Here is a 23,830-nt window from a genome sequence, read left to right as displayed (position 1 = left end):
ATTTATGACATCAACCCCTTACTCCATCGGTCATGTCTGAAGTCACGTAATTCTGAGATTTCGACAGATTATTGGTCAACGATTTGCGTGGTAACAATCTTTGCTGGCCTAGCCGGAGCTTCCCCTCCTCTAGAAGGAAACCTCGTTGATTAATGCCTCCATTATTTTATATGCAATTTTGTAATTGTGAGATATGGTAATTGCATGGTTATTGTCGGTCTCCACCGATTCAGAATGGGAGTAAAGTGGGCTTTTTTCCCCAATCGTCGGGTACCAACCATTCCTTACACCATCGACACATTGAACAGAAGGGCTAGAGGTGTGGACACCATATCACTATACCGGGTGAACCCTTAATTGAACCATTTGCATTGGTCCACTAGTTTTAGAACAACCGACAGGACTACAGTAACGGCATTAAAGACATATAAAAAATTAAAGCTTTATGTGGTTTAAAATGTGGATGAAAGTGTTGAAATGCAGACTAAATGATTCTAACATTTGATTGACTAAGAGAACGACGGCATTGTCAGAATTGCAATGCCTGTTATGATACAGAAATCTAACACCTAATTGCTAAGCAAGCTTGGAACTTTGTATTCGTAGGTTAGCTTTTCCCAAATAATAAGTGAGGAGTCCCCCTGGAGACGTAATAAAGATGGCCCAGTTGGTTGATGCAATTATTCCAACATCTGTGTTAGTGTTAAAATGGTTGAAAGAAAGTATTTGCTAAATCATGGTATAAAAGCATCTAAGGTCCTTTAATGCATTGCTCGTCCGTCAGTACGACTGACAGAGGTATGAAGCACTTGTATACTGGTGTATTTCCATTCCATTTCTTGCAATAAGATAAAGAATATTTAGAATTACGAAGTTCACTGTTCTGTACGTATCAAATGCGTATAGCTTATTCAACTGTTTTGCTTTTCAAAATTCTGCTTTTTAAAAGAGCAAACTTTTGCCCACAACTCGATCTTGATTGCTCAAACCTTCGTTTATGATATTTAACAGCATATTGTCCAGAGTTTTTTTTACTTCTATTGGATTCCAACCAAAACTGATGGTTGCTATTACAAAACACTAAGTGCTCTCGCATTGAAGACGTTCTTGATTCCACGCACGCATAGAAAAGAAAGCTTGCGGGCTTGGTTTTGCTTAAACAATGACTGCCTATGAATTGGTCTTCTTTTTGCTCTCAATTGGAACATTGAGCTTTGCCCGAGAGGTGGCAATAGTTCACACCAACATAGCCATGATTTTTGAGAATACTCTGACGTTTGCCACACTTTTCTCCACTCTTGCATCTTTAGGTAAGACTCGTTGAGTATAACTTTTCTTCTTCCATAGGACCTTTGTCTTGAATAGCATATTTGTACGTATAAATACACCATAAAGAAAGATAACGTAGAATCTTTAACGATTTGTTTAGCGACAATCATGAGTCTCAAGATTTGGTGACAAAAGTTTCATATCAATCAAAGCCTTTTCATGCAATACATACCAGACCTATCCAATCCTAAAACACGAGATCAAGAGACGAACGTTGCTGTTCATTGGGTACCTTAACTTTATATCACCGCCCAATTGTCATAAAAGAAACATTTATGTCTTTGTCTACGGCCCACTAAGTTTGTAGATTACATTTGGCATGTAAAGTCTCCTTGTGGCCTTCATCGGTATTCCAATTTTAGCAAGAAGTACGTGCCTTGAGCCTCCGTCAACGCCTGATTGCAGTTACCAGTTTTTCCATGGACGATGGGTTTGCCATTCCAACACACTCAAGGACAATTATATAGAAGCCCAGTCCCATTGTGAGAGCTTTGGAGGCAAGTTGGCCACCATCAACAATAAATGGGACTTCAAGAGTGTGAATGAGATCCATCGAATACATGGCAGTGAGTACCAATTTGTAATGCAAGCGTCTCATCGATTTCGAAGTGTCATTAGGACGTGTCAGTGTGTGAACTGATTTTGAAAGTATCACCAAAAGAAAATCCAGATGAGAACACGAGGTGGAACCGCAGAGCAAAGCACTAATCTCCTTGCTACTCCTGCCCCATTTAGTTAGTGATGTCTAGAGGGCCCTCTAATGATGTCCAATTCGGCCAAACTTGGCCTAAGCACTCAAAACAATTAGTAGGAGCTAGAGTATCCATATCGTGTGCCTTTGCGCCAATTTTGGACGATTTGCCTTTCAATTTGGTGCAGTGCTCACTTTCCTGACTTTTTTTTCGCCATTTATTTAGAGGCTCTTGTGTTTTATTTGTGTTCCATTTTGTAATGTAGCGCTTTGCTATTAGCAGGTCACAGGAACTTTTGGGAACTGATAGTTCTTTGTTAATGGATGGAATTACACTTCCAGGTTATAGGTTTGAAAAAAAATGTTCAACTAACAGTCTATTTTAATAAAAGCCACATTTTTGCCCTTTAGCATACACAAAACACCTATAAAGCTTGAAAAATCAGTTTTTGGGACTCATTTTTGCTCCTTTAAAGTTTCCTATTTTTTCAAGTGTTTTTTCGTCACAAAACTTTTACCTTATGTGATGATTTGTGTTTGCCTTTTTTACCTTTAATGTTTGAAAATTAGGCTTCCCCCCCCAAAAATGGCCAAGAGTTGATGAATCATCGCCATTTATGGGGATTTTTTGGACAACTGGTGCTTAAAGGACCTATCAGAGGTTCGAAGTTGGGATTTCTCTCAACAGTTATGCCATAGAGCCATCTAATAATGAACGGCCTAATGTTTCAACCTACAAGTAGGGGCAAGTAGGTGATCAAGAAATGGTCAGAGCATTTCCATCTAAAATTGATATGTTCTAATTCAGGGCATTAGTCGTTCCTCAATAAAAGGAACGAATTACAGCTACAATTACATTAGTCAAGAATAGTAATTTGTTAGACAACCATTACTCGAAAAAATATGTAATGGCGTTACTCGTTACAATTACTTTTACTAAAATTTTAGATGACCAATATTTTATGGTTTACCTCATCCAGACCATTCTTCTAAAAAAGAAATGGAATTTTTTCACTCAAGCAGTCCTAATGCGTAACATTTGAAGATTTCTTGTCAATATTTTTCAATAATGAGCCTTGACATTTCATCTTGGCATAATTGTTCAAAATATATCATGATGGAGACAAAATTCATGATGGAAAACAGTATTAGACATTGTGAAGTCGGTAAAGCTTCTGTGTAAGAAGTCCATCCCTTAAGTGAAATGAAGTGAGCAGGCTTTGGAAATTTGAAGCATCATATTCAGGCCAAGGAGACATTTTCCGTGCTTGAGTCCAACGGAATTAGATTGAGAAGATGTAAACACTAAAGTAGCAAATGCAACAAGATTCAAAACCAACAACACCTTCAGAGCGGCTAAGAGCAAACACAATTTCCAACCCTGACTTTCTTTGATCAAAATATGCTAGATGGAATTAGTAAAACTGGCAATTTATGTTGAGCTTTAAGGTTCTTCAGCTGTCACGAAATAAAAGAAAAATTAAAGGCCATTCTGGAAGCTGATAAAGGAATCAGTAACGAGTAATTCTTGTAGATTTTGGGTCGTTACAATTACAAAATTTTAAAATATAATGCAATTACAGTTCGTTTTTCGAGAAAAGGAACGAATTACTGTATTTTCGTTACTAATGCCCTGCTCGAATTTTACGAGCTAGTTGTAAAACAAGGCAACTTTTGCAGGTTATTGGGGGTAGAGACGTTCTAATACTATCTAATTACTAATACTTATATTCCCTTTCTTCATGTGCACTGAACCAATTCTAGTCATATTCTTTGTGATTTCTTGTCAACTATTTTATCATTCTTGACCACTTCATTCTTATATCCTTGAATCAATTTTTGTATATGATATTTATATATACATTTTTATGCATTTTGCAATCTGACATGACCAAGAGTAGCAAAAAAAAGAGAATGTTTTGTCTCGATTTTGTGGTCAACATTTCGTAACCACAGGGGTACTAGGATATGCAATGCTAATACAAGGAAATTGCATTCATATTACTTAGAACAATGGGGTGATATTTAATCTATCAATTACTGCGAATGCGAGATTAAATTCACGTCATGAAATTCGATAAACGATTAACTGTTAGTTCCCAAAGGACCGACGCCTTCCTCCAAACAATAGCTGCTATTTTCGTGGCTTATCCGCTTCACCGCTTGTCCGCTTGACCCCTTCCAAGAACCAATTAGATTCTGTGTCGACCAAAATTCTCAACTCAGATTGGTGAAGAGATAAGGCAAAGCGGTCAAGCGGTCAAGGGGATAAGCCACAAAAATATCTGCTATTGTTCAGTTGCGAGCCTATTCGGACATTTAGGCAACGGCTGGTTTCAACAAACAAACTTGCCTGCTGATGCCAGTGATGCAAAATCGGCGTTTCAAACTAGTTTTAATGAAGCTGACCTTCCTTCATACAGAAATGTGAATGCCAGAGCTTGCCTAAACGTCCCCATAAGATAGGATCCCACGATCAGTTTGTTAGTTTTTTTGTACCCCTTTGCGCCCAAGCGCCATCTTTCGGATAGGAAGGGATGTGTCAAACGTAAAAATGACACCGCTTTTTCAACCAACAATTGAACTTCTGTATCAAAGCGAGGTAAAAGTTTTATCTTTTTATTGTTTCTAGCACAATCCTTTGTTGATTTTTGTATGACAGCTCCGCTTATTTCGACACTATTTTAATTGACACATGCCACAGCCAAACCCTCGACACATCCCTACCCTGAGCCAAAAGGGGGCGCTCAAGTGCAAAGGGGTAAACAACGACCCCCGTGAGCATATCCTATTGGTTCAACCAGTGGTTCAACAAATAGCCTCCAATTTGGCATTGTATAGAGGTTCAAGATTTACATGGTTGATGGCAGCTCTAAAACACCACAGATATAGGCTACTCGGCCCACAGGTCTAAGGAGTCATATGCACTGGTAATAATTATCTTAGGATAGAAAACCATAATAAAAGAGCAGTTTATCAGAAACAATTCAGACTAGTTATGGACGTATCTCGATGACCAAGACTAGTCATCAGGGCTGCACCATTAGTCTTGTCATGTTGCAGGTTCGCCCTGTCCATATCTTTCTTCAAGCTCAAGAACACGCAATTGTCAACATATGCCTGGCAGCCGTGATATCTTGACTAACAAATCGGACCAAAGCTTCTACAGATAGCCTAAAGGTAATTGCGGCTAAATTGGCTTTTTGTTATGACTAGTCTTGGTCGAGGTACGTCCATAATTTTCAGTGGTTTATGTCAAAACTAGACGGCTTGTCTCTAGAGTCAAAATCAACACCAACATGAGTCAGAAGGGTGACTGACTTCGTAAAAATAACGGGACGAAGTTCAGGGTGACAGCCTGAGGATACAGTCGTTACAGTGCAATTAAAATGAATGATTATAAATAGTTTTCAAGTTTACAGTCCCAATTTGTATTATTTTTTAATCTAAATTGAAAAGTTGGTTCAAATCTAACAATGAAGAACCAACAGGGTTAACAGTGACTACCTTTTCCTTATTATATCCAAATATTTTTTATCGTTGGGCATCTCAAACTTTTGAAGTCTTTTTTATCTCATTTTCGGCCTGTTGTCCAATTTTGTATCTTTTTTCTTGCTGATTTATTCATTGACTGGTGAATGAGATATCATTCTTTTAATATCATTCTTTTAAATGACAACCAAACTCTCAAGGCATTTTAGCAATCTTTTTCATATCGAAGCCTTTTGAAATCAGAAATCTTCTGGCGTTAGCATTTGTCAGAATATTAGGTTTTACTTTGACTAAACGCCACTTTCTGCTAAATTTGTTCATTTCATCCGATTAAAGTTTTATCTCTAGTGACCAACCAAAATATTTGATCACATATATTAGTGTTTTCATGCATTATTTGTGACTCATGATTGTTCTATATTGAGCCAAAGACACAAGGATCCCTTTAACAAGAGGATTGGACATGGCGATTGGCAAAGCTAAGCCACTTGTGATCCAATGAGAATGAGAATCTCGCAATAAAGACTTTTAAAAAAAATAGTGTTCTTATGATACAATTTTGAATTATTTTACTTTAAATCAAAATATCGAAATTGTCTGGTTTATGTAGTAAAAAGTCTAGAGTTTTAAGAATAGGTAACCATGAACAATAAGAGATGTGCAGTTTGGTCTCAAATGCCAGTACCTTACTGTCTGTTTACATTTATGCCTCAGTTAAAAAGCTGCGACAAAGAGAAAAATCGGCCTAGCTTCACTGATGTCCACTCCACTAGTTAAAGGTAGAGACTTAGGTAAGTCTCTAGTTAAAGGTCTCTCTGATATACCTTGACTTAAATATCGAAGTTCTACAAATCTAACTTCTTTCAGCGAACAAGCCCCATTACGTTGGACTTGAGCCGATATCAGATACAGTCTCATGTCAAAACGAGGAATGTGCCAATCAAGTAATGAGCGTTGAGAAGGTGGTTCTTGCCTCCGTCGACTACATGGTGGCGGAATCCCTTTTGATAGAGCCCCTTTCTGGATGTGCCAGGATTAAAGATACCGGGTTCATCCATGGGACTTTGGCTACGAAATGTCTCATTGAAGAACGATTATTCATTTGCATGTCCACATGTTCTTCGCGTTGCGATGAGGACCCACCAAACCCTTCGGATCACATGACGTTCGATTATGATTCAGATATGTTCCCAGAGGAGGGAACATCAATCAGGTACAAAAAAAACCTTGAGCTGAATTCGTGAAACCCCAAATCAAAATTAAGTTCACAGTTTTTAAAGACCGTCAATGATGGACCGGCACAAACAAATCGCAACAAAAAGTTGAGTGACACAAATGAACGTCGCGAGAACAGATCTAAAGATTGACCTCACCAATGCATGAAACAACTTTCTGTTGGTCATCCTCACCATTAGCCCCGTGAAGCCTTACAAAGGCTTTCGTGATTTGCATGGACGTGTTGGTTTTGCTCTTCCAGCTATTATGACTGTACGTACTTTCTTCTTGGCCTTTAATTTGTTATTGTGAAGTTGCAATATTCACATAGCGCATATACACATGTCTACATACACATATTAGTTGGATTCTTGGATGGTCAGCCTACCCCTCTTGTCTCACCGGTGAGACGATTGACACAAGTTAAAAAGCCATTTTGAAGGTTGTTAGAAATGGCCAAACAAATCTTGGTAATTTTTTGCCAAATGAGCGTTTCTTCTGAGCCAGAATTCAATTTCCTCAATCAAATCAACAGTGCTCGTCATGATTTTGTGAGTAAAGGAAGTGGAATTTGAGTATTTTTCTCAAAGCTGGATAAGGCATTTTGAACATATTGATGAGAGGGGTGAGACGAGAGGAGGGGAAAGGAGAGGACCGTATCCAAGAATCAAGCTACCATCTTACCGTGGCAAATCAAAAATACAAGTACGAGTTCCTGGACTTTTTGCTGGACTCGAGTCCGTCAGAAAACTAGAGCCCTTTACTAGAGCCAAGTTTAGCAAAAAGACTCGTCTTGCCAAATTCTAAGATAAAACTGAATGTTTTTGTCTTGATGGGTCCATTCTAAAAGACTCAAGTCCGGCCACTTTCTCCAAAATCGAGTAAAAGACTCGAGTGCACTCGGACTCCAGTCCGGACTTGGCCCAGCGTTAGTATTTAGGTACAAAGTCCAGTAGCAATGGCAATCTCATGCTGAAAAAGTAATACAACAAACATCCAAAGAAGAAAGTTTGAACATACCAATCGTTATGGCCTTCATTTACCACCACTTCAGCCTCCAAACTAGGAGGAACTCCATCACAACCGGCACGTGAGGAAAGTAAGCTACGTTATGCTCATTCGTCATGACTGCTTTACTTTTCCCGCACAGAGACGACATGTGTTGGGTTTGTGAAATTGGTTCCTGAAAATGAGTATAATTTGTATGTAGCTAACCATAACACATGGCCAAAGTTCAAATATTAACCCGCTATTTTTTCATTTGAATGTTTGATCGATTCTTTTTTCAATGAAATTGCCGTTATGTCTGGCCATTCTGTATATTTAAAGCGCGTATGTACAGGGAGACAAAACTCTGGACAAAACTGTCTAGTTTGCTCTTTTAAATTTCCCCGTTAAAGTTAAAATTGAAAATTAATCTAAATTTCTAAAAATCCAACTACAACTTGATGGGTTGCACGCAGAGGGCCGTCTAGTTGCACGTATTTCAGTGACCAAAACGAGTGAGCAAGAAGCTAAAAGGCAAATCATTCACGATTTGCTCAACACCCATGTGAAAGTCAGCTACAACCAGGGTGGGCAATTTTGAGAATCAGCTTGATTTTTGGACACCAAGTGGACAGAAGTGTCCAAAAGTGAACAAAAGTTGGCAGAAAATGTCCAAAAGTACAAATCAATAATTTAAAAAATCTAAGCTTTCTAAAAATACAAATTTGAATTAGCAACTAGCCTTTGTAGAAAACAGACAAATAATTTCATTAACGTTTTTAATTTACAAGATGTAAACTAAAATGTGTTTTTTTATTTTTCTCACTTTCTGACATCAAACGCATCTTTAAAAATTGAAAAAGTATGCCTAACAATATTTAAAGTAACTTGCTTATGGAAAAAACCATAAATGTAGGAAAAATATATCATTAGTAGAATTTATCAATTGAGTGAGATGTTCCATTTTTAGTATTAGCTCTTTTTAAGAGGAAATTCCAAATGACTGATGATTTTAAACAAAAATATTGTTGCAAAAAAGTTAATGATGTTGAATAAATGAAACTATATAACCAGAATTTAATATGTAGCTACTCCAGTTTTGGAATGCATTGCACCAGCTCTATTCTACATGAGGGAGGCTTTGCTCCTTGCTGGCTGTCTAAGGTAAGATAAAAATATCTATTTTTGGGTATGTTAGAGGTATATGGCAAAGGTCTTAAAGACTTATTTTGCTTTTGGAACCATCAATGATTAATTTTTGAAGCAAAAGATAGGTTTTGAATAGAATTTCTTTTAGATTTGTAGTTTTAAAGTTTCGTATTCTTTGGCATTTTTGTCCACTTTTTTCCACCTTTTTTTGGACACTTTTGCACAGGGGTGGTCAAAAGTGTCCAAAAATGAAATGTCCACCCTGGCCCAGGCGAGTTTTTTAAACGCTCGTACCTCTGAGTTAAGACTTGGACGTTGCCCAGAATGAGCATTCGCTCAACAATTTGGCCAGTGTATTTTCATACCGGGTAACGTCCAAGCGCCTAACTCCGAGGTAAGAGCTTTAAAAGACAGACCTCTCTGGATGGATCGTATTTGTATCAGACCTGTCCGACGAATTCAACTGGTCATGTGTCCGTGGGACTAGAGCTCTGGATGCGGCAGAGGCAATCACGTTCCTCAACAACGTCAAGGGCAATCAATATATTGACAAGGACCCCATCATTAGAATGAGCTATCAAATGGGCTTAGATTTTGATTTATTACATAAGTTCCTGTTTTTCTATGAAAACATTGTTTTCTTGACTAGACTTCAAAGTTGGACAATGGTACATTTTTCGAAGCATTTTTCATATTTTTTTAGCTAATATGTTGTCAAAAGACAGAATTTCAGTCTGATCGTCGTCAGACGGCATGTAAAAATAATTTGCTCATTGTTGGATATTTTAGTGACATAGCCCAGATTGATAATAAAATGATCAGCGTTTAAGATCCAATTATGCCGCTGGTGGCTGGCCAATATCCGAGGTAGGACAGGAGAAAGACCTGGGGATCCATTACGATGAAAAAATATCATTCTCGGCCCACTGTGCCAAGATGGCCAATCCTGCTAATTTGGTGATGGAAATGATCATGGATTTCTTATCATCCTACATTCGACCTATTCATGAATATGCCTTCTCCGTTCTTCCCTTTTGTCTCCTCCTAAGAAAATGGTCTCCTTCAAAAACATTGTACTCGCCAGAAAAATTCGATTGGCCCAGAGGGCGTGGATTGGCTCGGGAGGTTAAGCACAACGAATGAACATCAGGGGACACTTCAACTACTTCACAAAACCCCATGTAAGTAAGCGAGGTCTGAACCGAAGTCAATCCCGGGACCTCAATTTGAGCGTGGGCCAGAGATTGGGGTGCCAAAGACTCTAGATGAGTGCAATTTCGAAAAAGAGTGCGAGTATCAGCCATTGCATTATTCTGTACTTATTTCAATTGAGCATTCTATGTTGTAGCGATAATTGTTTCTGTGTATTTATGCATGTTCCCATTTGTCCCCACACAATAAGGTGAACATACAAAAAATCTCTGGTCGAGCTTTCACTTGGGCATTTCTCTTGTTTCAGATGGCAGCTAAGCCACTCAATTTTCTTGCATAAGATTGATTAGACCTGAGTTAAAGGAGCTGCCATGCCAAATTTTTAGTATGATCCCGGCTTTCTTTGACGAGTGAAAGTCAATCAATATTTTGCTTTGTTTTTGAAGGAAAATATACGGTATCACAATGCAAGAATGGCGTTTCCTAGCAATTGAATTAAAAATGATTTTTTTTTTTGGCAAATTTCGTCCAAGTTGTGCAACTGCACGACCCCAAATCACGGCTACTTTATTGAGAAATTCGAGAAGAATTTTTTCTTCTTCTGCGTAGATTTCGAGTCAACATTACAAAAGCCCATATTTATCATTGAAATCATTGAAGATTCTCATCATGCTATATGTATAATGTCATAGCAATTTACTCTTAGGGCTTTTCTCCAGCATTTATGGGTGACCGTGTCAGGATTTCTTAGCTATCAAGTGGAGCACTTTACATCTCGTAATGATGTCATTGTTTTCACGAGGAAGCCGGAATGGAGGCAGCCATTGTCATTAGGAAATGGTTGTCCTCTGCTATTGTCACTGCACTTTCACTACAATAAGGCCAACATATCAATGAAGTATTCACTCTTCGTTCGCAATTCCCATCTCGCGTAAACAGATTCAGGGAGTAAATAAGAAACGAGAATACGTGCATGCAGCAAGTAGTGGTTAAATAAAACAACCGACATTATCGGGGCTCTCAGAAATTATTAATAATGAAAATATATCTTATAATGAAAACAAAAATGGGGAGGAACACTTTTAGAGTGCATCAAAAGTGGCTGGCTCTTAATTTCTTTCCGACCCCGTACTGCATGTGGATATTTTTTCAGGTCATGACTACTTTGGGCCTGTGGATAGAGTAAAATCAATACGTTTATGGAGAGGTAATGCCACTGCCCGGTCATATTGTTTATGACGAAAAACCAAACGAATGTTGGTAAACAAAACTGGGCGATATTATGCAATATTGATGTGATTTGACAATGAGTAGAATTTGTCCATTGTTCGATCCAAATTGGGAAACCTTATGTAACAATGTGTTGGACCACACCAATCATTAGTACCGCCAGATGGCATATTTGCATGCCAAAAAAGTGTACATCTGGCATATTTAGAACCCCTCTGGCATGGGAAAATTGATCTCTGATTCTGACCAAAAAACTCATTTTTGGAATTTCTGGTTCCTAAGTCGTAGTTTGACGTTTCAACCCTGATAAAGAAATAATGAGTAAAAACATACTCTAAATCATTAAAATTCTGCTGGAAGGGGTCAGCTTTTATGGTGATTCCAGCTGAATTAAAATGACGACCTCCGACGTCACATGTTGCAGAAAGTTGTCACTACGGGATGTGTTTTCTTTGGGGCATGTTTTCTGACGTATTCCGACTTTGATCTGGCATGATCTGTCATATTTCAAGAGCTAGTTTGGCATGTTCAGAGCCCAGGGACCTGGCAGCACTGCCAATCATACCAGGAAGCTCGAGTGAAATGACGAATTTATGCCCTGCGTTTTCCCAATCCAACCGCAAAATTCCGCAAAATTACATGCAATATCAATTGCATTTCCAAACCACAGACGCAATTCAGGCTACGGATCACATGCAATTTATCCAAATGTTGCAAAACTTAAAAAAATGTCAATTGCCCCAGGGCTTTCTTTTATAACGAAAAAACTATCAAGCTAGTATTGATAGTTCATTTGTAATGAGCAATGAACAATACACCATGAATGTAATTATAGCAACAACCTTATTTCCTTAACAACAGCAACAAAGGCACCATCGAAGACAACATACGATCACAGACGAGAGCATTACAATGACAACAAGACAAAACAAGGCCAATTGCCAATGGGTAAAACTAAAAGCGAAAATATCGCCCAAGAACTCGAGACACAAGACACAGTCATTGATTTCTTCTGAACCAATCCCACTTGTGCCACCGAATCCAAATGGTCCATAGGTTTTGAGTTGCAAACTTCGTTGGGTTTTACCGAAAGCGTTCAGACCTGTCTGAGCGCACGGAAGGTGTTTCTGCAATGCCCCATCCGTTTGACCACGTGCACGCAAAGACAGTGAAACTTGAGCTCGATGGCAAATTAGCCCGGAAGTTTTGATCCGCTGGTGCGAAACTTCGACATGTTCGGATCCCATCGTAATTTGAATGGCTAGAGTGGAATTGAAGCCCTGGACTTGCCCATGGATCACACCCCTGACTTTATAGAGAGTTAGGTTCAGGAACTGATTCGAATTGGAATCGAGATGAAGAACACCTTCAAAGTTGAAAAGGTACGACTGCTCTGTCTTCAAAAGCACATCCACCTGAAATTGTCAAGGGAATGTATTTTGACTAAGTCCTTGATCCTGATTTGTGGTATTCCTTTGAGTGAACCAATTCCTCACACCGGGCAAACTTTCCGGGTAAGCTAATTCGAAACCCATTGGCCTGTCTCACCTCCTTCTGATGTTGTAAGGTGAGTACCAAGAGCGGGGATTCTCGATGAACCACTTCCACATGGCGATTCCAAACTTGGATCTCCTTAATGAATGAATGAAGCTGCTTCAAGGATCGGGCTGATTTTAATTGGTTCTCGTTCACAAATTCCGTGGCGAACTGAAAAGGGCCGAAAGAGAGATGCTTCCGTACTTCTTAATATCAAATTGCGATGAGGTGCATTATCCACTTCAAAAAGAATTAATGATCCAGGGCTCAGGTTTTACTTGCAAGTCATTGTTTGGATTTTCAATGGATCGTTTGACTTTGTCCCCTTGAGCTCGACAGAGTGCTTCAAATAATATCATTCACATTATCCTTTAAAAATCAACGCCTATTGCATCTTTAACAAATGTCAGAACCGGGAATTCCAAAAAAGGAATGTACTGAATAAAAGTCCAAGGCCCCCAGCAACTTGCAACTTGCTTCTTTAATGAAGCCCATACAGCGTGTTCCATTCATTTCCTTCCAGTGTAAGAGAACCAACATCAATACTATTGTGTTTTCACAATCACCATCCTTGGACTGACCGTGGCTTTGAAGGTATTGGAAGCACAATCTTCAATGATCGGAGATACCAAATGAGGTTGATGTCTACTTCGGCTCTCAAACAGATCCATCCGTCGATGTTGAGACTTGAACCAGCCCAATTTTTGCACGTTCCACTCATTTAACCCATTGACAGGGACATTTCCGAAAAGGTCCTGTTGAAGGCCTTCCGCTGAAAAATACCAACCGGGGGGCACTGAAGCCTTGGGTCCTGGACTGCTCACCATTAGACCCACTGCCCAATCTACGGACACTCCTTAAAAAGGAGCAAAAAGAAAAGATGAAAATCAACAAGCGTGGAAAAAGACGGGTCTCTGGACTCTTGATGGAAAGAACGGACCTCTCACCTGAATTTAGATCAACACTGATGGTTCTTCGGTCCAGAAGGTTGCCAAGATGGTCACGGTGTGAGACTATGAAGGGCAAGAATTTGAGAGAACTTTTGATTTATGTGTCAACTAAATGCCAGGGGGGTGTTGCAAGGCATTCAGAATCTGACGACAATTTCTCAAAGAGGGCTTCGGTTTTCCAAATGTTCCAATCGTGTTCAAATTCCAAGCAGAATGCTCGGACTTCTTTTGTGCCACTGATTTATCAGACATAATAGACCAAGGACGTCTGACTTGAGTTCTTTGTGGCCTTTGTTCTCCGTATCAGCTTCTTTCGGTGTGAGAACCTTTATGCCAATGATGAAGAACTAGATAAGACGACCGTATCAAACTTCGCGGGTATGTCCAGGCACAATGAGTGGCTTTATGTTCATGTCACTAGCTAAAAGGTCCATTTAAGAGAGTCAAAAGAGAAGCATTGTTACTTTTTCGGAGTTGCATTGGGGAAATGTGAATGATGAGATACCAAGCATCATCATTCAATCTGAAAAATGGATTTCTAATTTTAGGGGGAGTTTTGGAATATTTTCTGCATGTTTTTCATTTTCCAATATATAGGGGTCCTTGTGCATTTTTTTGACATAAGATGGGACAATTTTGTGCGAAACATTTCAATTCTTTTCGTATTTATTTCTTGACTCTTCCTCTTTCTTGCTCATTCTTTCTACTTGAAACTAGATCGTGCAACTTTTTGTCAAATGTATCGAACATATTTCGTTTTTTTTTGGCTTGACCTAGGACTGTTTCTACCCTTTTACGGGAAAACCAGCAAGGTTTCAGAATATCTTATTCTTTTTAAATCTGAAACATGGGGCAAATGGGGAGTTTCAGCCTAAAGGTGTGATTGCTCTATCATCAATTTTGGCCACGTAACCTCAAAACATTACTTGAGAACTCAGATGCATTGAAACCAATAAGCAAAGAGCGAAATGTTTCCCATTTATGTAATGTGTGGAATCCATTTTGTATGACACAGATGGGGAGAGGGGATAATTTGCAATCCGACAATGGTTGCGAGAATTTGAAGAGAATATTTGAAATTGAATCAGAACATTATGAATATTTTGAAAAGAAAAACATTGGAAGACTTTGTTGGACAATCTTCAATGTACGTATAGTTGTGTACCAAACGTTGTATAGCTAAAAATAAACACGACAAAATGGCAGCAGTTTTATTTTCGCAACGTTTGTTTTCATTTTTCTTAACCTCGAAAACAATGATTTTGAAGGTCTAATCGTCAGTATTATTGATACAAACTCGCAAAGGTTGATTTTGAAGGCAATAAGCATCAAAATTTGGCTCACAGTCAACATTACTTTGCCATCTTATATACACTTGAAAGGGAAACCGACGTCTTCAACGATGCCGTGGGAAATGGAAGAAGGTTATAAAAACGCAATTTGATGAACTAAATTGGGATTAGGCCATCCAAGCTCTGGCTTTCCTCCAAAGTCTTGCTTGTTCTGCTCAATTTTCCCAAGGCCAATTTGGAATAGATATCATCGGACGACCAACTTTTACCAGCCTCGAAGGAATGCTCAGGACTGATCGTATTTTACAACCTTTGGACGTGTCTTAATTCGTACCTTGGAATTGTGCCAACATGCTTGGAACGGACAACTCGAGGGCCCGGTATTGTTGGTCACCCTCTGGGACCACTTCCACTGTGCAACACACGGCTGAGCTCAATTTGAGGAACTTGAGGAAGCAACCACTGGATTGGGTATCCGTCATGAAGACATTATGGCAATTGGGCTTGTTCCCGCATCTGCAAGGGATGGGATTTCTTTTCAAATTGCTCTCAGTTTCCAGATGTAGCCCTACAATTCAGTCCTTGTTCCACGGGAATATGATACTATGGTTGTTCGAGGATCCCTTTCAAGTGTTTACATCCGATCCAGATAATAGAAGACAAAAAAATGCAGCAATCTTACTTGTATGGTGTCTCGTCATTTCATGGGGTTGCCAATTTCCAACTGACATATTTGGTATTCTTTCTTTGCATGCATTGCAAGGATTCTTGAAATTCAGATCCATTTACCAATAGAATAGGTAAAAAACCGGACCCCTTGCCATTCAGATGCTTCAGATGAAGTTAACGTATGAGAAAATATTTGAACAAGGATGCTGTTCCATATTTTTACAACCACTTTCTTTTCTGTTGTGATCCGTGACATTTGGCTTGAAATATGTGATATATCTTTCAGTTCCCAAAGAATTAATGTCGAATTTCAATATCACAAAGACGGAAGATTATTTTTCTTTTTATTTATTGCATAGTCTCACAATAGCTAAAATGTGCTATATTGAATTAACATATAACTGGTGCATTTTCGGGCTAAAGCCGATGAAATTTGGACCACTAAATCCAACGTACCTAAGTAGCGGAGAAATAGATGATATCATAAATCATATTCAAGAGCTAACTAAGCGTGCTCCAAATTTATGTTGAGTAGGTTTTTGAAATTTTTAGGTTTTATTATGTTTTTAGGTATATAAGGTTTTTATGTGGGCTAGAATTCCATAAAGCAAGAAAATCAAAGTTGCTTGCTATAACTTCTTGAGGTAGAAAAATGCCAAGCTGTGTGTGAGAACTTCTTTGGAAACTTAACAGGGCTTTTTGAATACCTTGTGAGGCTTGCTTTCACCTCGTTGTTCAGTAAAAATCACGATTTCTTTTCAATGACCATAAGTACGTTGTTGCTCAGAGCGCGAAAGAAGTACTTTTCAAACCTTGTTTTTTCAACGCTAACGATTAAACAACCTTTGGAATCCATCCAAGCCCTATCTACGCATCTATTTCTTCATTCAACTATACTCTGTTCCTCACCGATCAGTGAAGGTGTTGCAGTGATTTGCTCCTCCAGGGCAGTCGCAAAAACACCCAAGGTTGGTTTTGGCGAGCTTGAAGAAGTAGCTGTTGGCGATGGCGTAGACGCTCCGCATGCTTCGAAAGCTCACCTCGATTAGCCCACCGTGATCGGAATTCCCCGGGGATTTGAATTGGTAGCACAATGTTTGCCCAAGGCCAATTTGCCACTGGAAGTCAAACAAATTCCGATTGAGAAAATCTCCTAGCAAAATTTGAAATGGCATTCATATCGCGTTGGTCCATGGTAGTTGTCGGGCCTAAGGCACAAACTTTGGGATGTCGAGTGGAGAATACAGACTCATTTCAGCCGTTACTGAATCAGAGCTGAATGAACACAGAGGATGTGCACCGCTCGGTCCCCATTTAACACGAAATCCCAACTCAAACAAGCGAACACAGCCTTGGCCTTTGGTCCTATTGGAGGACACTGGACCGAAAATGGGAATGATCTGAAAACTAAGCTCCTGAAGGTGATCTTTGAATCGTATGGAGCCGAATAAGGTGAATTATGTTCTATTTTGTAACTAGATGACCTCAGGCGCCCACCCATGAATAAAGGCTAGTACAAAAAAAAACAAGACTATTTTTATGAAAGCTCATCAATCATGCAATGAAGTAGGAGGTTTTCTCTGAAAGGGTAAGAATTCCCAAGTTCATAGCTATAAGAAATTTGAATTCGCTGTCTTTAAGAACGAGTTGGATTTTCGTTTCCTTGACTTACCTTTTCATCAATCTTGTAATGAAAGTAGGAGTACTAAAAGTTAAGTTATGGACATGAGAAACTAACTCGTTCTTAAAGCCACCGAATTCGAAATTCTTATAGCTATGAACTTGGTCAACGAGAAGACTATGGAATAGAAAACGAACATTGGTGGTGAAATGAGCAATAAAATGATCGAATATGATAAGAAAAGAGACGTTAATCTAGATGCCAGACTCACAATACTGATAAAGTTTTTTTCGCAAATGCCAAGACTTCTAATAACAATTTTCGTTGTTATTGAAACAAAAGGAACAAATTTTGTAAAATAATCATATTGGATTCTAGCTCAGATTAGAATAATAATCCACTTAAAAGCTACAAAAAGATAACATTTTTCAAATCCGTAATTAATATGTACAGAGTTAGCATCGTGATGCTATCTCTGGACTTAAACATGCGATCTATCCAACCACACATTTGAAAAGATTTGCCCACCTTGAACTGGATTCATTTCTCATTTTGATTTCCGAATCCATTTGTCGTCATACGTGCATGTAGTTGAGGAAACGTGTCTTTATCCAAATTGAGCCGTAAAATCATTTGAGTGTCCATTGAATTTGCGCAAGTTTCTCCTTGAAATCTGTAGTTGACTAAGTGCTCAATGAATTATTGACAAAGTTCTTGCTAGTTAATGCTCTGTTGTAATGTGTGTCGTGATAACCCAAGGAAAAGGTTGTTGAATGAGGCTCATTTGGGATGACGTACTGAATTTTAAGATCCAACCCTTGCCATTTTGCAGAACTTCGCCAGAAATCCCGTTTTAATAGCTAAAAATTCAAGCCAAATGGTTTTAGCAAAATTTGCTTTCTTGGCATCTCTTAGCCATCAGTTAGGTTCAACAGACTCGACAACATAACCAAATTGTAATAGAGTGTACGGCGGCAATAATAGAGTATTATGCAGCATTCGCCTCAGCGACATATTTTGCGGACACTCCTTTTTTGCCCCGAAATTTGAACCTTCCTCGTCAATCATTGACTAGAATGGCATGAAATTGACTGTCGCTCTAGTGCCAAAAAAATGGACAGGCTCATGTCCATCACGGATTCATTCATGCTCGATACTCAGAAGCTAAAAGTATGTTTTCAAGTATTTGCGTGTAACTCACACTACTTCTTTTGGCTAACAAATTATTATTCGGTCTTTGGCTGGCAAACTTGCTGCAACTTTGCTGCCTTTTTGTTGCCGAACTTATCAATGCACTCTTTGAGTACTGTACATTCTACGTAGGTGCAACATCCAGTCCTACACTATGGACTGTAGGTACAAATGACAAAGAGTGTGAGTGTCTTTATTGATAGATGTTTGTCCATTTCTTCACTCCCGCTCTGATGAGCTTTTAAAATCATTTGTGTTTGAAATGTGTCTCGCTAACACCAGGGTGATAATATTCCTCGACTGAGTGAGCGAAGGTGACACCCTCGTCCATTACATTTCACATTTCGCACCCTATCCATTATCATTTCCTACGCAGTATGTACCTGGTGAGTACGTCTCCCCACGTTATTTTTTCCTCTTGCCTCCCCTGAATCTCGAATCTTGACACGTGGGGAAAAAAGTGTCCAGAAGAGAGTGAGGGGCTTGGCCAGACACGAGTAAATCTCCATAAATGCTTTCGAAGTTCAAGGTTCGAAATGGATTGATTTTTTACGAGACACGCAAACTCCCGTGAAAGCGATATTTTAACCTCAAATCCGAGCTGTCACCCTCTTGAATGAGCGTACACCAACCCCTCTTTTCAGGCTTGGATTTACGAATAACTGGATGGAGCTCTGAGAGCTTTCTGGATACGTCTGTTGTGTTGAGAATGGAAAAAAGAGCCTTCATATCGACCTTAATTTGACCCATTACGTCTCACCTGGATGGTGGTAAATCCTGATATGAGGCCATTCTCGTTTATCATTTGGACTGTTCCATCAAGAGATCCAATTGGGCTGGTGCATTCCGACGAGAAATTTAATGACGTTGAAGGAGGAGGAGGAGGAGGCGGACCAGACGAGGATACCGACTTGAACCCATCGGTGCCATCCTCCATCCCAAGCCTCGGCCGTCCTGGGAGTTCCTCCCCCCGGGGTATATCATCTTTTATTTCCAGAGGCGAGCACATCGTCATCATAAGCACAATAGAGAGGAGCCCAACCTGCGGCCAGCTCGGCCAAAATCTCATTATTTCCACTGAAAAGAAGACCACAACTAGATTAGTGCGTACGAGTGGTAGGAGTGCATAGTATGCGTGTGTAGGTAGGCCTTCGTTTTGGCATCCACCTTTGTGGTCCATTCGGTGCGGTCAATTGATTCCCTCGTTAGAGTTACATTTCCCGTGCATGTGAGGCACAACGACGATTCGAGAGAAAAGTCGGTGCAATTGAATGGTGAACCCTTTGTTCCATCTCATATTTGGGTCCAATTGGGGCCGCTTTTAGTACACAAATCCAGGGGAATTGCCCAGCCAATGATAAAGATAAAAGAATGACATGGCCAGTTTACTAATAGGCTGGATTTGTTGAGTAACAGATTATGACATGAAAATGCGACCATGACCATTTTCAAAGCAATATATTGGAAACAGCTTGGATATGGTATTCTGTTTCCAGAGATTTGTGTCTGTGGGGGTATTTATGAGTTGTTAGATTTGCAAAAAAAATCCGAAAATAGTTGCTTTTGAAAGTGGGTCTATTTTTCGGAACTTGTTTTGTTATGTTATAGGAAGTGGTACAAATCTATTGCCTCCAACTTAATTATCTTCATTGGCCTGTAAACATGTATTTGCACACAAGATATGAGCAAAATATCTGTTGCACTAAACACGAGGTAAATACCTCATCAGGAAACAGATTGAGCGGGTTGTCATAAAATGATTGACGTGATGGTAATGTTCTCTATTAGTGCATTCCCCCATGCTGAGATGGAACGCTATCAAATGGAGAAAAGTGTATTGTATTTTAGGAGGATGTGTTGTTCACGAATCAATACCAATGCATAATTACATACCCTCCTTGGAACATTTTCACATTGATGGAATCTTATCGATTAGAAAGAAACCAAAAGCCTTTCTGGCAATATCCTAAACTTTTTCCAGCGCTTGCGTAACAAGTCAATGTGATTGGCGTATTTTGTTCAAAAATATGGGAAAAACGTAGGACAGTCCAGATTAGGACTACCCAGTATCTTTGACATATCATCATATGAAATGAGCCTACTAGAATTGCACTTTCACATAAGTTTCGAGAAACCATGGACTCGAGTGCATTCGCCACCTTTCCAATGACTCTTTTCTCCCTTTCTATTTTGATTAAAACTACTGAAAGACTCATTTATTTACCCGTATTATCCAAGCCCCGAATTCAACCTGTCATGAACTCCAAAACAATGGCCGTCATTATCTGACAAAATTCATTCATTTCATCAAGTTGAAAAATCGGAGGACTTGCATGTTTCCAGGTCTTGCAGAACTCGCCCATGGACTTCTAGAAATGTGGACTGCGAACGGATTTTTATCTCCTAAACCGTTCACTTTATTTCAAATAAGCACTTCATACGACCACAAGATCCTGTTCAACAGATGAACTTGGCCAAATTTGAGCCCAAACCTATGCCAAAGGAACTCAGGAGGTTTGCTCAAAGTTAAGTAGTAAACACTACATAAAATTAGAATTTTCGCCCTGCTGTTGGTCAGCTACATGAGCCTTTGACAACATAACTTTGAAAAGGACCGCTTTTCAAGCAAATACTAACAAAATGACCTGCCTTTAATTGAAGAGATCTACGTTTCTTACTCTATTACTTCAAACCAAAAAGTGGCTCAGAATTGCCATGACCCAGAGCACCCCCGCCGATTTGGCGGGAAGCTCATTAACAATCCACAATTCTGGAAGATCTTGACTCGCCTCAGCTCCAATAGATATGCATGACATGGACGATCAGGCTAGAGTTTGCGTGTCCAAATTAGATCCATATATTCGATTGCTAAATCTCAAAGGACCTGCCAACCTTTCCCAACATCTCCCAACAATACGTTTCCCAGTCTTTTGCCACGGTATGCTTTATGTAGAGGACACTATTTGAGACTCTACTCTATTGACTAAATAAAAATGAAACAGAACCTAAGCTGGTTTGGCCTTGTTCAAGTTCTTATAAAGAAAGATTATAAAGTCGACGTGTCTCCAAGTCTTTTGCCTTGACTGTCTCCGGATGATATCTTCGGTTTTGAATTTAGAAAAAAAAACTGTAACAGATACTTTACTGGGAAATACTTATGAAACATGAATCGATCCCATTTATTGATGGAGTCAATTTGGATCCATCAATTCGGATTACAGATGAGACATGGGCCCTTGCCAAGGAACTGAAAAGTTTCGCATCAACATTTTGTTGCACGTGTTCAACCGTAACTGATACGAATGGCATTGTTATTGCTCCTCGACTGTACAGAACAGAGCTGGTGTCTGGTGGTCGTTTGTTGCTACTTGTAACTCAAAATGATTGACGATCTTAGAAGTTTCGCGAAACTTATTATGAACTTATTCGAAAGAATGACTCAACGTCTTCCACAAGATGTGAAATGACTTCACATACTGGCGCTTACTTTTTTCGAGTATATTTAGACACGCAAATTTGGCTAACAATGGTTTCTTTAGCATTTGCAATATTGTATGCTCTAATTGGATTTGCCAGTTGAGAGTAAAAAACTTTCCATTTTCAATGGTGCTTAAACTATGATGTCAAAGTCAACCTGATTCCCCGAAATTATGTGTAATGAGGTAAACCATAAATCTTGGAAATGCGATGTAGGTGTAGCAACATATTGATGGTCAAGGATAAAAGGCAGTTTTTCCCTAATAGCAATCATTAAATGTCAACCCTTTTCCATTTATTGACGCCTAATACGAATCACTTTCTTTGGAATCACGACATATAAAGGTCGAGACCAAACTAGACATCATTTTGTAGATGAATTGGGCATTTCAAAGACTTCTAAACTATAAAATACCATTTGCAACTTCATGAGGGCAACAAGCTGCGAGCCTGGTTTTATAACTCTCTGTATGTATTTACAGTACTATACAAACGGTTCTAGTTATTGGACCTCAAACGAACGGTTGCGAGTTTTCATTAAATTAAATCTTTTTATTGCGAGTTTGGGTCTCATTGGATTAAGATTTGACAACATATATATTATGTATACTAGGATGTCCCATTTTTGGGTTCGAAGACCTTGCGAGTTTTAATGTACTGTTAATGACAACCAATTGGTTTCCTCTCGGCTCCCAACCACCAAGTTTTTATCAGTCTACAGTGTGCAACAATGAACAATGAAGAAGAGTATCCAGTCAAACAAGCTAGAAAGGGGATTGGTAGAGAAAAATAGGATTGTTTTTTGCCACTCCTAAAGAGCCTTTCGGCTTTGCCACTACCTTGAATGGTTTGAATGAAATCTCCTTTCAGAGAGACTATTCAAAGGGTAGACGGGAGAGCTGACATTTTTGAACAAAGCCTTGACACTTACTCTACAGTATATAGTGTGTGGCTAGCACCCAAGTATAACCAAGGGAAATCCAACTTTTCCGTGAACGTTGACTGCAAATTAGATTTTTTTTTTTTTCACTTTTCGCTCCAACAGTAGGACAATGAATATTTTCTTTCTTCCAGGCCAGATGGACAATCACATCTTTTCCATCTTGTCTTGTTTGTTTCCTTTCTCTGGCTGTTTCACTTCGAATTCCTCATGAAAAGGCGGACTTTAATCAAAATACAACATCTCTCGTGGTGAAGTTCTTTGGAAGCATCCAAATGGCCAGAGAGATCTCGTCAAAAACGTCAAAATTTGCCATTCTCAGTCAAATTTGGCCCAAAGAACAATCTCGTAGGGGAGAGATATTATTCCCTGTGCTGGAAACATGGGAATCGAATGATGATGATTTAATCTCGCCCAAGATGTCAGTGTGCACAATAGAGAGCAACGACATCAAGAGACCCCGACAAGCCGACGACATTTGTGGGAGGGTAAAAATTGAGGCTCTGAACGTCAAAAGAAATTGCCGCTTAGACGAATTCAAGGTTAAAAATATTTTGTTGGAGGTAATATTCCTTATTTTGAAAACAGCTCTTGAAGGGGAAGGATTAAGTAGCACTTGGCTTACGGTAGTTCATCTTAACATGTATAAATAAGAGTGTAAGTCTATACTTTCAGATATTTACACTTTATATGCAGGCACGTAAACTAGTGACACAATGAACTAGGGGCATGCTATTAGTAACAAAAAAGCAGTGGTGCATTACTTTTTTCGAAATGAAAATAGAATCACATTATATCTCACAATGGGCAATGTGCAACGACACCGAAAAGTCTCAAAAGTATTTGTTACTCGTTTCATTTCTTAATCTCTCGAGCGGCCACTATATTTTCTTTTGTTTTCCTCGTGGC

The 23,830-nt window shown here is 39.1% G+C and overlaps 2 protein-coding genes across 6 annotated transcripts in view; one reads left to right on the top strand and one right to left on the bottom strand.

Moving 5' to 3' along the window:
* The first annotated feature begins 1,182 nt into the window (after positions 1-1,182).
* Positions 1,183-13,575, top strand: LOC131893579 (uncharacterized). 5 transcript variants are annotated; one of them, XM_059243647.1, is made up of 5 exons: positions 1,189-1,310; positions 1,692-1,895; positions 6,380-6,725; positions 13,305-13,375; positions 13,447-13,575. In XM_059243647.1, exons 1-5 carry the CDS (start codon positions 1,253-1,255, stop codon positions 13,470-13,472), a joined length of 705 nt encoding a protein of 234 aa, XP_059099630.1. In that variant the 5' UTR covers positions 1,189-1,252; the 3' UTR covers positions 13,473-13,575. The 5 variants fall into 5 exon arrangements, 3 of the variants coding, with proteins under 3 accessions (XP_059099630.1, XP_059099632.1, XP_059099631.1); XM_059243649.1 differs by lacking the exons at positions 13,305-13,375; positions 13,447-13,575 and adding exons at positions 9,913-10,044; positions 10,323-11,238; XR_009374717.1 differs by lacking the exons at positions 13,305-13,375; positions 13,447-13,575 and adding an exon at positions 6,784-11,239 and having other exon boundaries at positions 1,183-1,310.
* The window catches only part of LOC131893578 (uncharacterized), a 15,797-nt gene continuing 4,036 nt past the window's right edge, over positions 12,070-23,830 (bottom strand). The window contains exons 2-8 of the mRNA XM_059243646.1: positions 19,265-19,581; positions 16,602-16,810; positions 15,358-15,539; positions 13,729-13,794; positions 13,363-13,637; positions 12,794-12,952; positions 12,070-12,660 (exon numbers count right to left, since the gene is read on the bottom strand). Of these exons, the coding sequence (XP_059099629.1) occupies positions 12,097-12,660; positions 12,794-12,952; positions 13,363-13,637; positions 13,729-13,794; positions 15,358-15,539; positions 16,602-16,810; positions 19,265-19,573 (1,764 nt within the window). The 5' untranslated portion in view covers positions 19,574-19,581 and the 3' untranslated portion in view covers positions 12,070-12,096. The remainder of the gene's footprint in view (positions 12,661-12,793; positions 12,953-13,362; positions 13,638-13,728; positions 13,795-15,357; positions 15,540-16,601; positions 16,811-19,264; positions 19,582-23,830) is intronic.

Source organism: Tigriopus californicus, chromosome 2 (genome assembly GCF_007210705.1).
Source record: "Tigriopus californicus strain San Diego chromosome 2, Tcal_SD_v2.1, whole genome shotgun sequence".
NCBI classification, from domain to species: Eukaryota; Metazoa; Arthropoda; class Copepoda; order Harpacticoida; family Harpacticidae; genus Tigriopus; species Tigriopus californicus.
This window is presented reverse-complemented; position numbering and strand designations above follow the sequence as displayed.